The sequence below is a fragment of the Podarcis cretensis genome, assembly GCF_951804945.1.
Source record: "Podarcis cretensis genome assembly, chromosome: 17".
NCBI classification, from domain to species: domain Eukaryota; kingdom Metazoa; phylum Chordata; class Lepidosauria; order Squamata; family Lacertidae; genus Podarcis; species Podarcis cretensis.
In genome coordinates this window covers 703,271-721,940 of record NC_137187.1, presented here as the reverse complement: position 1 = coordinate 721,940, position 18,670 = coordinate 703,271, and the positions used below count along the sequence as shown (strand labels likewise).

The 18,670-nt window shown below is 46.6% G+C and overlaps 1 protein-coding gene across 1 annotated transcript; it reads right to left on the bottom strand.

The window, feature by feature from the left end:
* Nucleotides 1-583: 583 nt before the first annotated feature.
* On the bottom strand, nt 584-5,569 carry NDUFB4 (NADH:ubiquinone oxidoreductase subunit B4). The gene is made up of 3 exons (XM_079958865.1): nt 5,363-5,569; nt 2,403-2,549; nt 584-722 (listed from the first exon to the last, which is right to left on the bottom strand). Exons 1-3 carry the CDS (start codon nt 5,552-5,554, stop codon nt 660-662), a joined length of 402 nt encoding a protein of 133 aa, XP_079814991.1. The 5' UTR covers nt 5,555-5,569; the 3' UTR covers nt 584-659.
* Nucleotides 5,570-18,670: the final 13,101 nt, after the last annotated feature.

Here is an 18,670-nt window from a genome sequence, read left to right as displayed (position 1 = left end):
CAAATTGATTCCATGGAAGGCGTAAAGGAGGTCACCTCATTATCGTGAAAACAGAAGGTTCCGGAATTCTGTAGCCTCTTGTGTAGAGGTAACTCTAATATCAGATTTAAGAACCAGGCCTCACGTCAGTTGTCCCTTCACTCGCTCAAACAATATTCCTCTGTCCCTGGCCTTTGCACCCCCCTCTGGCCAGTACTGTGTTTTTCGCTCTATAAGACGCACCAGACCATAAGACGCACCTAGTTTTTGGAGGAGGAGAACAAGGGAAAAAAATATTCTGAATCCCAGAAGCCAGAATAGCAAGAGGGATCACTGCGTAGCAATCCCTCTTGCTGTTCTGGCTTCTGGGATAGCTGCGCAGCCTGCATTCACCCCATAAGACGCACACACATTTCCCCTTACTTTTTAGGAGGGAAAAAGTGAGTCTTACAGAGCGAAAAATACGGTAATTTGTGAAAATGTGAAGACACTGAAAACCCAGGTTTTGAAAGCAGAATTGCAAGCTGTAGTGACACAATAAATTTCAGCACACACGCAAAAGATTTATTGTAGGTGTTGCACTTGAAACGCAAAGGAAACAAACCAGTTTCTAACTGAGATTTATTTTGAAATAGGTTAGAGACGGAGTACAAGCCCCTTCAGCAAGAGGTACAGGACACTTAATAGAACAGAGGGAAAGGTCGCTCATACTTGCCTTCCTGTATGAGCTTTTCTTTTCTATCCTGTGCAAAACAAAAACAGAGGGGGGAAAATCACCAATCTAAGCAAGGGTAAAGAAATGCTCCAACAAAAGTGCTGCCCAAAGACAACAGAGTTAGCAGAAGACGGCAACCCTTTCTAGATACTAAGCCCAAGCAATGAGACTTCCAAGTAAACATTTTATTTTATTAAAGTATTTTTTCACCCGCTTTCAATTTAAAAATTTCAGGGCAATTTAAAGAAAGTCAGAAGTGTTGTATGCTGTTAAGTTCTAGAATGTGAGAGTTGGAGAGATGGTCTGTTTTGAAGAGGCTGCACTCCTCTGAAAGGAAGGCTGTAGCTTGAGGGTACTCCTGGATCAGTTATCAGTGGAAGGTTAGATGGCTTGGTGGTTAGCAGTGACTATTTTCAGCTATGGCTAATTAGCCAGCTATTGCCTCTTCATTACTTGGCCTTGGGACGCCTCCAGGACTACTGCAGTGCACTCTACATGGGACTGCCCTTGAAGATGGTGCGAAATCTCCAACTGTTCCAAAATGCAGCTGCCAGATTACTTCCTGGGTACCATTTAGAACAGGCATAGGCAAACTCGGCCCTCCAGATGTTTTGGGACTACAACTCCCATCATTCCTAGCTAACAGGACCAGTGGTCAGGGATGATGGGAGTTGTAGTCCTAAAACATCTGGAGGGCCAAGTTTGCCTATGCCTGATTTAGAACTCATATAACTCCTGTTCTGAAGCAGCCGCACTAGTTCCCAATTTGTTCCTGGACTCAGTTCAAGGATATTATTATTCTCAACGTTCAAAGCCCTAAACTAAATGGGCCCCAAATTTCTGAAAGGTTTCCTCCTCTTGGATGTTAAAATCAGCAGAGATGGCCGCCTTGGTAATTCTGCACCATTAGTCCAGGCAGTGGTGACCCGGGGAAAAGCATTATCTGTTGCAGCCTCCCAATTGTGGAATTCCATCCCCAAAGAGGTACGTTTAGCTTCATTATTGTACAGCTTTTGTCATATGCTGAAGACACGCCCCTTCATCTGCTTCTAACAGCTGAGTTATTTTATGTTAAAGACTTCCTTTAGTCTACGTTTTACATTGTGTTTTTGGTGTTTTATTGTGTTTGGTTTTTTCAACTGTAAATTTTATTGTTGTTTTGTTGTAACGTTCCCTGGATCTTAAGGTGAATGGCAGGCAAGAAATCCTAAAAATAAATAAATGGCAACAGGAAAACATTTGCTACACAATAAAAATTATAAGGATGAGCAAGGTTGATTACTTTGTTTTTGATTTCAACTGTTTACAGGGTTTTTAATCCCCTAGTCCACTCACTGAGCTGCTTTCTTTTTGCTATAACCTCCCACCTTTTATTTATACAATTATTTGTGCATCACTGGAGGAACATCAAGAGCTTTCACAGACAAAAAAGCTAACTGAACAACATTTCTGAAATATGGAAACCAGTGTTTTGGATGCCCAAAAATTCAGAATTGTTGTCAATTGTCAAGAGTCCCCAGATTGATACAAAAATAACAGGGGAAAGGGACTGAGGAAGGTGTGATAAAGCAGAATGCATATTTCCCATTATGATATGCCTCTCACGAAACCTAGTGTTCCTGTGCAGCAAGCCATTTATACTAGTAAATCCAGGATTACTGGATCTCATACTACACAGTTGTTTAAGATCACATACTTATAGCCTTACCCTGTCCGTTTTGAAGACATACCACCAGAAAAAAATGGGCCCTAGTCCGAAAGCAGCTCCCAGTAGCGAAGTTTTTGGGGTGACACGGAAATTAGGATAGGCGTTGTACATTCGGGCGTAAACCCAACGAGTCACAGCAGGGTCATCCTAAAGCAGAGAGAGGATAGTGAACATCTGCCCAAATGCGCACTGTAACAAATCTAGGCAGGTCATGTCAGCCCTCACCTTGACACTTGTAATCTACTGCACATCTTAGGCAAAAAGTACAACCACAGGCAAATGCAGAAGATAATAAGAGTGTTTCCCCTGGATTATGCTGCTTCAGCTTTCCAGGTGGGAGTTATAGGCTCGGATGTTGTGAATTATAACAGAAAGGAACATAGGACACTGCCTTACGCCGAGTTAGACCATTGGTCCTTCTAGTCAGTCCTGTTTATGTGCCAGCCTTTCTCAACCTGGACTGCAACTCCCATCATCTCTGACCACCAGCCCTGGGGTGATGGGAGCTGTAGCCCAGCAACATCAAGCAGGCGTCCTGGAGATGTTGGGGAATTCATAGAATTGTAGAGTTGGAAGGGACCCCCCAAGGGTCATCTAGTCCAAACCCCAGCAATGCAGGAATCTCAACGTGCCATCCCCCATCCAGTATGAAACCATAGCAGACCCAACTTAGCTTTGCAAATGTGCTAGCAGATTGGGGTTTTTTGCTGTGCACTGGGACCCTTTGCTTGCATAGCAGATCCCCAGCCACTAAGCTCCGGCCCTACCTCTGCTCATGTTGTGTGTGTGGCATCCATCTGTCTCGAGAGACAATGAAGTGCACCTCTGGGGGTGAAGTCAAACTGCTGCATTAGCAGCCCTAAAGTGTCCTCTCCACGGCTCAAGCCTGAGCAGTGTATATGGAAGTCCTGGGCTGCCCAGATGAGAAGACCCTGCATTGTTGATGTGGTCCAAAGGAAAGCAGAGCAAGATGTTTGGACCAGCTTGGCTGCAGCAGTTGCCAGAAGGCGGTGTACCAAGGCCCCATCCAACCGTCTTAGGGACTCCACTCTGGATTTGTGTAGGGCTCACTCCCTAGCTTTTATTTCTCCTGAAGATATCCCACAAGACAGCAGAACTTTAGGATCAGAATTTTCCTTCTCCTAGGTGGATGAGCCCCATCTACCCCTCACTTCCCTCTACAGCACGTGGAGAAGCCAACTTGACCACTGGACTCACTACTGGTCTCGTCTGCTCAATCCGCAGGAGCCTGACTTTGCATGCAGACAAAGTCCCTTACTCCCTGAGGGTTTGAGGCCCATTGGCTCCCCTCACCTGGTTTAGACCGCTGTTCAAAGCTGTTCCTGGGATGCTGCCTCTGTCGCCTGCTGACAGCTTCTAGGAGCCACAGGTGAGAGCACTGCAGGGTGGGGACCAAAGATGGACAAACTACCCCAGGGGAGCACAGCATGTTTCCAACCAGAGGTAATACCCCTCCTCTTGCACTCATGCACCTCATATGCGTGTGTGTGTATGAAGATTTAAACAATAAAGCACCTGGCAAACCCCATACAGAACATAGAGGAAGATATACCCCGGTCAAAGCAGGAATGCTTTATCATTTTTTTAATATTCTGTTAGGGTGGTCCGGCCAGATGGGCGGGGTATAAGTAATAAATTATTATTATTATTATTATTATTATTATTATTATTATTATTATTATTACCATTACTACTACTTTTTTATATGCCTGTTGTCTTTGTCCATGGAGTTTTCTTGGCAGGGATACTGGAGTGGCTTGCCGGTTCCTCCTCCAGGTGGATCACGTTTGGTCAAAACTCTCCACTATGACCTGTCCGCACAGCTTAGCTCATAGCTTCTCTGAGTTATTCAAGCCCCTTCGCCACGGCAAGGCAGTGATCCAAGGCAAGGCTCCAACACTTTGGCCACCTCATGAGAAGAGAAGACTCCCTGGAAAAGACCCTGATGTTGGGAAAGATGGAGGGCAGAAGGAGAAGGGGATGACGGAGGACGAGATGGTGGGACAGTGTTCTCGAAGAGACCAGCATGAAGGAGGCAGTGGAAGACAGGAGTGCCTGGCGTGCTCTGGTCCAGGGGGTCACGAAGAGGCGGACACGACTAAACGACTAAACAACAACTACTACTACTACTATTATTTGTTGTTGTTGTTTAGTCGTGTCTGCCTCTTCGTGACCCCATGGACCAGAGCACGCCAGGCACTCCTGTCTTCCACTGCCACCCGCAGTTTGGTCAAACTCATGCTGGTAGCTTCGAGAACACTGCCCCACCATCTTATCCTCTGTCATCCCCTTCTCCTTGTGCCCTCCATCTTCTTTTCTCATGAGGTGGCCAAAGTCTTGGAGCCTCTGCTTCAGGATCTGTCCTTCCAGTGAGCACTCAGGGCTGATTTCCTTCAGAATGGAGAGATTGGATCTTCTTGCAGTCCATGGGACTCTCCAGAGTCTCCTCCAGCACCAGAATTCAAAAGCATCCATTCTTCGGCGATCAGCCTTCTTGATGGTCCAGCTCTCACTTCCATACATCACGACTGGGAAAACCAGAGCTTGAACTATACGGACCTTTGTTGGCAAGGTGAGGTCTCTGCTTTTGAAGATGCTGTTTAGGTTTGTCATTGCTTTTCTCCCAAGCAATGACCAACTACTACTACTATTCTTCTTCTTCAAACTTGCAGCTGACTGGAGGTTCAGAAAATGCTCTCTCTCCCCCCCACTGCCCCCCCCCCGTTTCCTTCTCTTGCCTTCATTTTAAACTGAGCTTAGGGGTCTCCGTTCTTCCCCAACCTTGGGGGGGGGGTCTCCAGCTGTGGCTGGACTACAACTCCCATGATCCCTCACTGCCAGGACCAGGGGCAAGGAGTGATGGGAGTTGTAGTCCGACCCGCAGCTGGCTTCTCCCCCCCCCCCCTCGCCCCTCGCCCCCCGCCCCTCGCCCCACTCACGATGCTGGTCTTCCGGGGGTCGTTGAGCTCCAGCAGGTAGTGGCGCTTGAGGCGGGAGCGGATGGCCAGGCGCTCGGCCTCGGCGGCGCGCTTCTCGGGCGAGGCGTCGTACTCGGCCGGGTCGAGCTCCGGCGGGCGCGGGAAGAGGGGCGCCGCCTTGTAGGGCAGGCCGGGCGAGGGGGGCTCCGCCATCTTGAGCGCGGCCGGGAGGGACGGGCGGCCAAGGTCAAGCCCCGCCCTCCCCGGCCCCTTGACCCGGAAGCGCTGCCTCTCTCTCGCCTCCGCCGCAGAGAGAAGAAAGGGCAGAGCGGCCTCCTCCTTTTCCGGCGCGGGAGGCTTCCGGGCTGGAAGAGAAGCCATTTTGAGAAAGGGAGCGATTTCTCCCGGGTCGGGTTATTTCCCAGCCAACACCCCCCAGAAACAGAATAAAATAAATACTCAGGGCTTATTTCATTTCATAAAAAATGGGATTTGGAAAACCGTTAAAAGGACGTGCAATGAAATGCAACCAAGGGGAAGCGAGGAAGTCACTTAACAAAGTTAATAACTGTAATTTTTAATAAGGCTATGATTTATGTTTGTTTGTCTTGTGTGTGTGTGTGTGTGTTTGTTTATAATATTGTGAAAACCAACAAAAAAATTTGGGGAAAAGACACTCGGGGATTATTTCTCATGAAACATTCACTTTTTTTTTTTTAGTTTAAACATCTAAAAAAAATTTGTCCTGTTAAAAGGATATGCAATCAAATTCAACCAAGGGGAAGCAGGGAAGTCACTTAACAAAGTTAATCAGTGTAATTTTCAATAAGGCTATGATTTATGTTAAGGGACGCAGGTGGCGCTGTGGGTTAAAGCCTCAGCGCCTAGGGCTTGCCGATCGAAAGGTCGGCGGTTCGAATCCCTGCGGCGGGGTGCGCTCCCGCTGCTCGGTCCCAGCGCCTGCCAACCTAGCAGTTCGAAAGCACCTCCGGGTGCAAGTAGATAAATAGGGACCGCTTACCGGCGGGAAGGTAAACGGCGTTTCCGTGTGCGGCTCTGGCTCGCCAGATGCAGCTTTGTCACGCTGGCCACGTGACCCGGAAGTGTCTCCGGACAGCGCTGGCCCCTGGCCTCTTGAGTGAGATGGGCGCACAACCCCAGAGTCTGTCAAGACTGGCCCGTACGGGCAGGGGTACCTTTACCTTTACCTTTATGATTTATGTTGGTTTGTCTTATGTGTTTGTTTGTTTATAATATTGTGAAAAGCAATAAAAAAAAAGTCCCTTCTAGGCAAGTTGCTAATGCCAACAAAGGCTATTATTTCCACTATGCTACCCCATGTTGTGGGTGGGGGAGCAGGGGGTGAGGCCAGGGGGGGGGCTCAGGACAGCCCTGCAAGGTAGTCAGCTGCAAATATTGCAGTTGGTGAGGCAGAAAGTGGTCTTTGTGCAGTGATCTGCATAACTCAGCAAGGATGAAAGGTGCGCAAAAGGAGAAGGAGATAGCAGAGAAACTGGAGGAATTATTTGCATCTGTCTTCGCTGCTGCTGCACCCTCCCCTGCAAAAAAACCCCACAATCCTCCAATTCTCAGCTGTAATTTTATTTTTTTATTTTTTTAAAGATAGAGGTAAGTTTCTAGCAGTGATAGAACTTGACATACAAGACAAAATGTTCAGACATTATAGTAAATCTTTTGTTTGGAAGAAACTCCCCTTCTCTTCCCTTTCAGTGTTTAATCCTGCAGACTTGCAAGGTAGTGCCTGAACTAATTTCCTAGCAGTCTAAAGTGGATCCAGTGCATCCCACACAGGGCTGCCAGACCACAAGGAAGACTGAAACAGGCACTTGAGGCAGTGGGATTCAGCAGGGGGGCGCAGTGACAGCTGCTGTCGAGATCGTTGCTTCTGCATGGCCCTGTTTGAGCAGTTCAGCATTGTGTAGAACAGTCTTAAATACTAGTTACAGTGGAACCTCGGTTTTCTAATGTAATCCGTTCCAGAAGACTCTTTGACTTTTGAAATATCCGAAAACAGAAAGCGGAAGCCTCAATTCAATAGGGAAACTCAAATCAGAAGCCACGCCGGATGTTTGGGTTCCGAAAAAATGTTCAAAATCCGGAGCATTTACTTCCGGGTTTTTGGTGTTCAGGAGCTGAAACGTTTGAAAACAGAGCCGTTCAAGAACCGAGGTTTGACTGTACAGTAAGATAACATTACAAAGTAACAAAGTAACACATTGCAATGAGGTTCAGTCCTTTATGTAGCCTTAGGTTGGCGATCCCTGTTCTTATCCAAGTGGCATCCCATACTTCCATTTAACTGAGGGGTATGCTGACAATGAACCTCCAGGTTTTGGAACTCAGGGAGGGTGGGCTACTGCTGGGTTCCAGCAGCGACACACACCTGTTGTTTTTTGTTAATTAACCCATTGTTTTATATAAGTCTGATATATCAGAAAACTCAAGGATAAAGGGGAAATGGCCACACCTACGGATAAACAAATACAGTGGTACCTCGGGTTACATACGCTTCAGGTTACAGACTCTGCTAACCCAGAAATAGTACCTCGGGTTAAGAAATTTGCTTCAGAATGAGAACAGAAATCGTGCTCCGGCGGCACGGCGGCAGCAGGAGGCCCCATTAGCTAAAGTGGTGCTTCAGGTTAAGAACAATTTCAGGTTAAGAACGGACCTCCAGAACGAATGAAGTACTTAATCCAAGGTACCACTGTACATGTGCACATGACTTGAGCCATCTGCACACTTGCAAAAAAGACTCAGAATGGCATAAAGTTTGCATACACATTAAGACATTTGCAAATGTGTGACCTCTTTTTGCAGGTGGGAGAGGGGTTAGAGCCCAAAAGTAAATCAGGGGTGCTGCACACAAGCAATGCAGAATGTCAACAGATGAAGCTGCCCCCATAGTTGTATTCTGATATTTGAAAATACCTACCCAGCTTAATTTATTGATGCCGACAAGAGTCCTGTTGTCACCCATTTCTTTCGTCATTCCTGTATCTGCCAACATCCAGCTTCATTGAATGTCCATGACTGTTATGAGGGAGAAAAACTTCTCTCTATCTACTTTCTTCATGCAGGGCTTAATTTTATCAACTTCTCTCACGTCTCCTCTTACTCGCCTCCAGATGTTGTGGCGGGACTGCAACCTTCATTCCCCAGCTGGCATAACCAACGGTTGCAAATAATGGGGGTGCAAGTCTAGAAAGATCTGGAGACCCATCAGTTCCCCAGCCCTGGAAAATATAAGTATTAGCAATGTGCTCTTCCTATATTTGTGCTTATCTTGTTGTGCCAAGGACCCTTTTCCCATAGTTATCACCACCCAAAATCCCTCCTTGTGTGCTCTAAGTAGGTGCGACATGAGGCCACAGAGACAGAGACAGCCGTGTGCCCTTTCCTCTGAATGATTGGTGGCAGGTATTTATATACTACTGCTGCTGACGTGCTGTGGAAGGGTGTCAGGGACTGGCTGGACACTGAGGAGTGGACACCGGGAGAAGGGGGGTTGAGGACTGACTTAGAAGAAGGGATCCGTGATCTGGGTGCGCCTGGAACAGATGAGAGACGAGAATCAGAGGCAGGAGAAGGCAAGATGTTAAACTGTTCTTATATGCAACAACTGCGGCAAGAGTATTGTTAGCCCAGAAATGGAAACAAGAAGAAATTCCGACGAAAGAAGACTGGCAGACGAAATTAATGGACTATGCAGAACTGGACAAAACGGCAGTTTTTGCGGCAAGAGTATTGTTAGCCCAGAAATGGAAACAAGAAGAAATTCCGACGAAAGAAGAATGGCAGGCAAAATTAATGGACTATGCAGAACTGGACAAAATGACAGGAAGGATTCGAAACCTGCGGGACCAGAGATTTACAGAAGATTGGAAGAAGTATATGAATTATTTGAAGAGCAGCAGTAATCAACAAATCACGCTAGTAGGACTACAAGAAGTTTTGTAAGGAGAAATATACGAAGTGTTACAAAGTAGAAAAAGATAGAGATTTTGGTTATGATTTTGAAATGTAATAGGGAAGATAAGAAACGCATACTGAGAGATTAGATTGGAAAATTTTCAGGCAGGATTGATGGAAGTCAAAAATTTGAATAAGATGTAAAAGAATGTTTAATTACTGTTGAAAATGTTATGTTAAAAAAACCTAATAAAAATTATATTTAAAAAAAAGAGAATCAGAGGCAGGAGAAGCTGCAGGATTGGAGAGTGAAGAATGCGTGCAGGAGGGAGAAATTGGCCAAACTGGTGCAGAATTAGGGCCTTCCACACCTCCTCCTCTTCCCCTCACCTCCACTTCTTCACTGTCTCCCAGGACCAGAAGAGGATCGGAGCAGGAGGAAGCATACAGAGATACATAAACCAGGGTATCAGATTAGGGACATTCCCAGTCTTACCTAGATAACCCAGGGATTGAACCTGGACCTTCTGTGTGGAAAGGTCCTATACTATTGAGCTGCAGCCAGTGGTATGGCTAAAACTGGGATGTGCCATGGGCTGGGAATGGATGTGGTGTGGTATGGGCCCAGTTTCCCTACATGCAAATCCCAGCCACCTGCCGGCAATGCCCCTTGAACCTTGCAGAACTTGTACCACCGAAAGAGCAGGTGGACAGCAATTCAACCCATCATGAGCCAATGTGGCGTAATGAATAGCTTATTCTTGTGAAACGTGGACCACTTGTAAACGCCATCACCAGCTCCTTGAAAGATTGCATCAAGGGTGTCTCCGAAAAATTTTACACATCCCTTGGGAAGACAAGCAAACTAATGCCAGTGTACTGGAAGAAGCGAAGATCACTAGTGTTGAAGCAATGATTCTTCAACATCAACTTCGTTGGACTGGTCATGTTGTGCGGATGCCTGATGATCGTCTTCCAAAGCAACTCCTCTATTCCAACCTAAAAAATGGAAAGTGTAATGCTGGTGGTCAACAAAAGAGGTTGAAAGACTCTTTCAAGGCAAATCTTTTAAAATGTAGTATAAACGCTGACAATTGGGAAACACTTGCCTGTGAGTGCTCCAGTTGGAGAACAGCTTTTACCAAAGGTGTCGTGGGCTTTGAAGACTCTCGAACTCAGGACGCAAGGGAGAAACGTGCTAAGAGGAAGGCACGCTTGGCAAATCCACACCGTGATCAACTCCCACCCAGAAACCTATGTCCCCACTGTGGAAGGACGTGTAGATCCAGAATTGGCCTCCACAGTCACTTATGGACTCACTGTTAAGACTGTGCTCATGGAAGACAATCTTACTCTCCTACAAGTGATCGCCAAAGAAGAATGGATAGAGTGAGACCAGGGTTCAAATCACAGGGTGACCTTGAGCTAGTCACCACCTCTAATAATAATAATAATAATAATAATAATAATAATAGTTACAGATAGGTAGCCGTGTTGGTCTGCCATAGTCAAAACAAAATAAAAAAATTCCTTCCAGTAGCACCTTAAAGACCAACTAAGTTAGTTCTTGGTATGAGCTTTCGTGTGCATGCACACTTCTTCAGATACACTGAAATAATAATAATAATAATTTATTTATACCCCGCCCATCTGGCCCATACCAGCCACTCTAGGCGGCTTCCAACAGAACACTAAAATGTTGGTTTCTGCTCTCTTCACTGTGCAGCGAAATGCTTGTCACAAGACAATGTTTACATTCCAGTCAGAGTTGCTGTTGGAGTTTCTCACGGGAAAGGAGACTGGATGTGACGTACACTGGTTTCCTGTTTTTCACTGTTCTCCCATTGTTCTCTCCGTGCTTTAGAGGAGAGAGGATGCTTTCTCTGCTCCAGCAGAGGCAAGATGTTTTTCTGTAATCTACCAGCTTTGAAGTGTAAATAAAGTAATAAAGAGTATGTGGCACGTACTCCTCATCATTCCGCTGTGCACGGGACACTGCAAATTCAACATAAAATACAATAACCTATTAAACATTAAAAGCTTCCCTAAGCAGGGCTGCCTTCAGATGTCTTCTAAAAGTTTGGTAGTTTTCTCTCTCTTTGACATCTGGTGGGAGGGCATTCCACAGGGCGGGTGCCACCACCGAGAAGGCCCTCTGCCTGGTTCCCTGTAACCTTACTTCTCGCAGGGAGGGAACGGCCAGAAGGCCCTCAGAGCTGGACCTCAGTGTCCGGGCTGAACGATGGAGGGAGAGACCCTCCTTCAGGTCTACTGGGGCTTTGAGGCCATTTAGGGCTTTCAAGGTCAGCACCAACACTTTGAATTGTGCTTGGAAACGTACTGGGAGCCAATGTAGGTCTTTCAAGACCGGTGTTAAATGGTCTCGGCGGCCGCTCCCAGTCCCCAGTCTGGCTGCCGCATTCTGAATTAGCCTAAGCATCCTCACTGGGTTATGTGAGGATGAAATGGGTAGGAGGAGAACCATGGTACTCCACCTTGAGCTCCTTGGAAGGAAAAGGTGGTCTATAAATCTAATAACTAAACCCATTGGATGGTGTTTCATACACCCTGGGTTGGTTATTGGACAGCTCTTTCTTTTCCTTCCTGGTGCCATGAGAAATATTTCCAAGGGCCTCTCTGCTTCACAGAGAGTTGCTTCCTGATTGGATAGTCAGGCAATTTCTCTTCGCTGAGAAACGCAGAGTTATTGTGAGGTTAAAAATAGGCCTTCCTCGAGGTTGTGCTGCTGGAGATGACATTGGGATCTACGTTGGAGGACAGATAATTCTGACACTGATTAAAGCAGGCAGGACTCCTTAATGCCAGCTCAGAAGGTGAGCTCAAGAGGAGGCCGTGTAGCAGCGGCCAAGAGCTAATGACACAGTTGGCTCCAACTGGAGTATGAGATAAACAGCACTACCCATTCCCCAGCGAGTAGGATTTACAAAGGGGCGGGGCATATTGTGTGCTAATTAGATGAGATCATAGACTTACTCCCTGGAAGATTAATTTGATCTCCACCCTTCCCTGGACACTCAGCTGACCTTGCTGTTGAGTGCGTCTTGTTTGCAGTGAGCCATGTCTTCATATACTGTAATACAAACGGCTGCATTGTTTTCAGAACATCTTCTCTTCTCTTTAGCCATGATTGCTTGCAGAAAAGTGCAACCATTTCAGAGACATGAAATCTGCCTCGTTGCATCCCTGTCTCTACTGCAATTCTGTTTTCAAGATTTTCACATCAGGCACCAACTAAAATCCTACAGCCCCTCCCAAAAGGCAACCAATATTTTTTATTCTTTATTGCACAATTGCAGCAATTTATTTAGAAGCTTGAATGAATACAAAGGGGAAATAAGGGTGACAAATTATCCATACTACAACAATGTGTCATATATTAGAATTGGTATAAATGAACACAACGCCGTGTTGGTGTTAACTAAAGATAAAACGAAATATCCAAAAATGCAGCACTCATTTCTGTATGCTGCTTTAACACAGCACACTTTTATACAGATTTAAAAGGTGTCAAAATTAGTAGCTGCAAACTTGTTTCTTGCACGTGATTTTTTTTTTTTTTTTTAGCTTAAAAGACTTCAGAAAATGGCTCAGAAATACATAGTCATCAGTTGTAACGTCAAGGATATTCAAGAACGAGAAAATTCTATAATACAATAGAGTCCAGATATACTTTTATGTTGCTGGCCTCTGTTTTGAGATTGTACAAGGTTATAAGCAAAAACTAAGTCTGTCAAAATTCTTACTATAGCAGTTTCAAGTTTTTTGCTAGGTAAACTAGATACGGCGTTTATTACACAGCAGGGCAACAGTAAAAAAAGGGGGGGAAAGTACGAAATTTATGATGGGTACACAAGAACAATAGCATAAGCATCACTTGAATAGGTCTAAAAAACTGTACGAATATACATTTCAACTATTCAGAATGATACATGGGAAAAAAACAATTTCCCCAGAATCCTACCCTACACATTGAATTTGTAGCTCGTATGTTTGCCCTAAAGCTACCATGTGAAAAAGGGCAATGTTTAAAAAGACATACAGCTGAACATATACAGAGTGAAATATTCTGTGATAAAAGATGCATTTCATGTCTGTCACTAGCAACATGTTGGACACATCCATAGCTGTCAACCGTCCCTTATTTGGCGGGAAACTCCCTTATCCCAGTGCCGTGTCCTGCTGATGTCCCGTAAATTTCCCAGGTTTCAAAGGAAGCAGCTCCTCTCCCTCCCTCCCTGCCGGCCAGGGAGGAGAGAGGCTCCAACTGCGTTGCTCACCCAATAAGGAGTCTAAGAACGACTGGGGGGTGGAGCTTGCATGCCTTGTGCCGATCAAATCGGCCGCGTTGCCTGGGGACTCGCCTTTGCTCAGCGCTTCCCAGCGGAGAGGTGATGGTGGTTTTCCTTGCTGCATCCCCTTTGCCGGGTTGCTGCACTGTGGGAACCACCGCTTGAGGCTTTGTTTGGCTGCTGGCTGGGCTTTCTGCCTTTGGCTCGGAGGGGCTCAGAAGTTGAACATACCTGTGCCCCTTGGAAAATCCCTTATTTTGGCTGCTGATCCCTTATTTTCGCGGCTGCTGGTCCCTTATTTTCAAATCTGTAAGTTGACAGCTATGGACACATCCCATTCCCGTGGTATAAACGATGATGAGATTCTCCCCTAGTAATGCTCCTATAGTGCCGGTACATTGAACAAAAGCTCTGTATATCTTTAGTAAAGGAAGAGCAACAATGTGGTCCTTTAAAGCAATGTAATCCTTTTAGTTTCTGCCCCAAGCTTTCTCCGCAAAAACCCACTCCTTTCAAGCTGAATCAGAGCAAATGTCAATTTGGGTTTTCTGCAGATTGACATTTGCTCCGATTGAGCTTTAAAGAGCGGGTTTTTGCAGGGAAAGCTATGGAGAAAAAGAAAAGGACAGACACAGAACTTTAAATTGCAGGTCTTGCCTGAAAAGAGCAGAAGAAAGGGAACTGTTGGCATGTCCTTACTATGAGTTAATTACCAAAGTACCATTGATTTTGTCCCAGGCCCATCAAAGCCATGAGATATATTTCAGGGTCAGAAATAGGTGTTTCATTTTAATATAAGGGCTTGAACACCCTCGTACATGAAAGACATATCTTGCTGTTTATTTTATCCTTGTCCTCAGGCATTTTTAATATCGACGCTGTCTTGTTTAAATTTGTTCATGATTTCATCCACTAAACCACCTTCCCGTCTTCCCTTTCGTTTCAGTGAACTCTACAAAACTTTCCTGGATCAAAATGTTTCCCGCATCAGTTATGGACAGACCTGATAATCCGATACATTTGCTGATGGTGAGAAATGTCTGGAGTGCAATAAAATAGTATTGAATAATACTTTGCTTTTTCTCTCTCCTAGAAATCATTTCAGCACAAACATTTTAAAAAGTAATTTTGTATTTTACGTGAAAGTTTACAGCCCAGTTTTATGATTTCATAAATGGTTTTTAACTTTGCTATCATAATGGCTAATCAATTAAGTGAGATTTAGAAAAATCTCCATGTCGGGATTGCCAGTAATCTCTGCAGTGCCTCCAAGATCAATATTATTTTTTGCACAAAACCGAACTTGTCCAGCCTTCACAGGCTTCCTCAGCCTCGGCCCTCTAGATGTTTTGAGACTACAATTCCATCATCCCTAGTCCTGTTAGCTAGGGATCATGGGACTTGCAGGCCAAAAACATCTGGAGGGCCGAGATGGAGGAAGCCTGCTTCAAAATGTGTCCTCATTTCCTCTTCTCTGTCTGAATTCCTTTTTGAAGGGAAGCATCAATAAGTCCACCACTCTTTCTTTTCTTTTCTAAGCTCTTTTGTCTTCAAGCAGTTCACAAGCAGGGATCTATTCTACTTTGCTTAGGCCCCACCTGAAATATTGTTTCCACTTCTGGGCACTATAGATTAAAAAGGATAGATAATGGGAGCATGTCCAGAGGAGGATGATAAAGACAGTGAAGGGCCTGGAGACCCAAGTACAGTGGCACCTCGGGTTAAGAACTTTATTCATTCCGGAGGTCCGTTCTTAACCTGAAACTGTTCTTAACCTGAAGCACCACTTTAGCTAATGGGGCCTCCTGCTGCCGCTGCCGCACAATTTCTGTTCTCATCCTGAAGCAAAGATCTTAACCCAAGGTACTATTTCTGGGTTAGCAGAGTCTGTAACCTGAAGCGTATGTAACCTGAAGTGTCTGTAACCCGAGGTACCACTGTATCATGAGGAAAAGTTGAAGGAGCATGGTATGTTTGCCCTGAAAAAGAAGTGGATATGAGTTAGCATGATTGCCATCTTCAAATACCTGAAGGGCTGTCCCATAAACAATGGAATAAATTTATTTTCTATTGCTTCACAGAATAGGACCTAAACCAATGAGTTCAAAGTGAAGGGGAAAGGGGTTTAGAATAAGCATGAGGAAAATTCCAGATGGCCACAAGTGTTCAGTGGTGGAACAGACTCATGTGGAATGTCGCACACTCTCTGTTAACAGAGGTTTCTCAGCAGAGGCTGGTTTCCAATCTTGGATGATACACTGGTAGATTGGGGGTGTGCTGGATGACCTTTGAGGCCCCTTTGAATTCTATGGTTTTATGCATGGGGGCAGCCAGGATTTTTGTTGGGGGGAGGCAGGACTTAGTTGGGAGGCAGAGCCAACCTGATTGGTCGCTTAACTGATTTCTATTGTTTTACTTGTGTCATAGTTTTGCTCCATCTTAATCTCCAGAGCAGACCTCAACATATAATTTGTAGAGTTCAGGCTCAAACACGATGCAGGGTTCCCAAATGATAACTCAGAGGCAATCAGCTCCATTCAGCAGAGTTTACTGAAGGTAAATGAGCATAACAGTTCCATTCCATAAGCTCAGGACTGGCATAGCAAAAATCCATCTGCAGGAAAGACTAAAACCTTAGCACTAAGCATACTATATACAGTTGATGCTTTTGAATTCTGGTGCTGGAGGAGACTCTTGAGAGTCCCATGGACTGCAAGAAGATCCAACCTCTCCATTCTGAAGGAAATCAGCCCTGAGTGCTCACTGGAAGGACAGATCCTGAAGCTGAGGCTCCAAGACTTTGGCCACCTCATGAGAAGAGAAGACTCCCTGGAAAAGACCCTGATGTTGGGAAAGATGGAGGGCACAAGGAAAAGGGGACGACAGAGGACAAGATGGCTGGACAATGTTCTTGAAGCTACCAGCATGAGTTTGACCAAACTGTGGGAGGCAGTGGAAGACAGGAGGGCCTGGCGTGCTCTGGTCCAGGGGTCACGAAGAGGCGGACACGACTAAACGACTAAACAACAACAACATATATAGACCGCCACACCAGAAGGAATGAGAGACAGATAGTGGAAACCAGGTTCCTCTGGGCTGCTATTGTACGCAGCCTGACTTTGAGATGGAGAGATAACAGGACCAGTTTAAAGCAGCTGCAATCAGCTTCTCGGAAGGAATAACCCAAACGTCAGGAACCTTCTGCATGTTTCCAGGCGGAATAGAAACTTCCAGTATGTATCACACAGAGAAGCTTCCAGAACTGTCTTGAATTTCCGTATTTTTCGTCCCATAGGACGCTCCATCCCATAGGACGCACCTAGTTTTTTTGGGGGGAAATAAAGGAAAAATTTTTTCCTTTATTTCCCCCCCCCAAAAAAGCAGGTCGGGAAAACCGAACCAGGTCGGGGAACGGCGCTGCGCCTCCATGCTGTCCCCCAAGCTTGTGGGGCTGGCCGATGTCTGCCTCAGGCGGCAGGCTGCTATCCGCAGTGTGGGGAACCCTGCGGGGAACTCCTGCAGGGCTCCCCACGCTGCGGATGTCTGCCCGGCGCGTGGGGCGCTCTGCTTCAGGGTGCTCTGCCTGCCGGGCGGCAGGCTGCTATCCACAGCGTGGGGAGCCCTGCGGGGAACTCCCACAGGGCTGCCTAGGCTGCGGATGTGCTCCCGAAGCGCCGGGCGCTTTGCTTTCAGGGCGCCCGACGCTCTGGGAAGCAGGCTGCTATCCGCAGCCTAGACAGCCCTGCCAGACCTCCTGCAGGGCTGCCCAGGCTGCGGATGTCTTCCTGAAGCCTGGAGAGCGAGAGGGGTCGGTGTGCACCGACCCCTCTCGCTCTCCAAGCTTCAGCGAAAGCCTGCATTCGCCCCATAGGATGCACCCAGATTTCCCCTTCATTTTTGGAGGGGAAAAAGTGCGTCCTATGGGGCGAAAAATACGGTAAATAGAATAGAAAAGATCTCTACACTCTAAACCAATATTTTCTGTACCAAAAAAAAACCACAACGCAAACCTGACACTGGGGGGGGGGGGGTTGGCAGCTGCCCCCCGCCCCCCCTGGTTACGCCCGTGGTTCTGTGAACATGGTTGATAGGTGCATGGGAAATGAGGGATCACTCCAGATATATGGAATCCAGAAGCAATTCTAAATAAAAGAATGACCAAGTATTGGATTTCTCCAGGGTCATACCAAGGAGAGGATAGCGGGGAAATCATGCTGCAAGGGGCGTAGTCTGGGGGACTGGGAGGAAGCGTGGCCCCAGACACAAAATTTTAAGGGGGTGCAAACCAGACACACACCTCCACACCACCCCAAGATCCTTGTCTTGCCCTGCCTGCCACCAGGGGCTCTGGCCCCAACGCCGCATCCCCAGCCCCCTTGCTGAATGGCCACCTATGGAGACGGGTAAGGGGTGACCCCAGCATGGCTTGGCCGGGCATTCCTTCATTGTGGGTGTTGAGAGGATTCACCTGCCAAGGGCTGTGTCGGCTGGCTGGGCTTCCCCCTACGCAGGCAGGCTGGTGGCGCAGCGTGGCTCATTGACTCCAGTGGCGAGGGCTGGGCTGGCTCCACTCACCCTCCACACCTTGCCACTGCTCACACGTGCCCCGGGCACCGGCAAATGCTGCTATGCCACTGAAATACATGCATTGTTCTGAGCATAAGTAGGTAGCTGAACAGCCATGCTCTTGAGAGCCCAATTGAAGCATGAAGCTGGTTACACTGAACAACGCACAAGAGAGAATGCTGTCTTCCAAACTCATAAATCAGGCCTGAGTTTAGGTTTCTACCTTGGCCAACTTCTCTGGCTTCCCTCTATCCTCAATTTTACTGCGGTGCATCAGTGGGGACCAGGTAAACTTCAACTGCCCTTTCCTCTCTCACTGCTTATATTCAGCACAGCTGCTAGACATGTGGATGTGGGCGAGGAGAGGCTAAGTCCCTGTGTCTCGATTCTCTCCTCCAGGCTATGCTGGGATTGAGAGAGAGAGGAAGGAAGTGGTGGCTGGCGAGAGTGAAGGCAGGGGTATGCAGAGACTGAAGGGGGTCACATTGGTATCCAAGCATCACGGGGGCAAGGTGCGGCC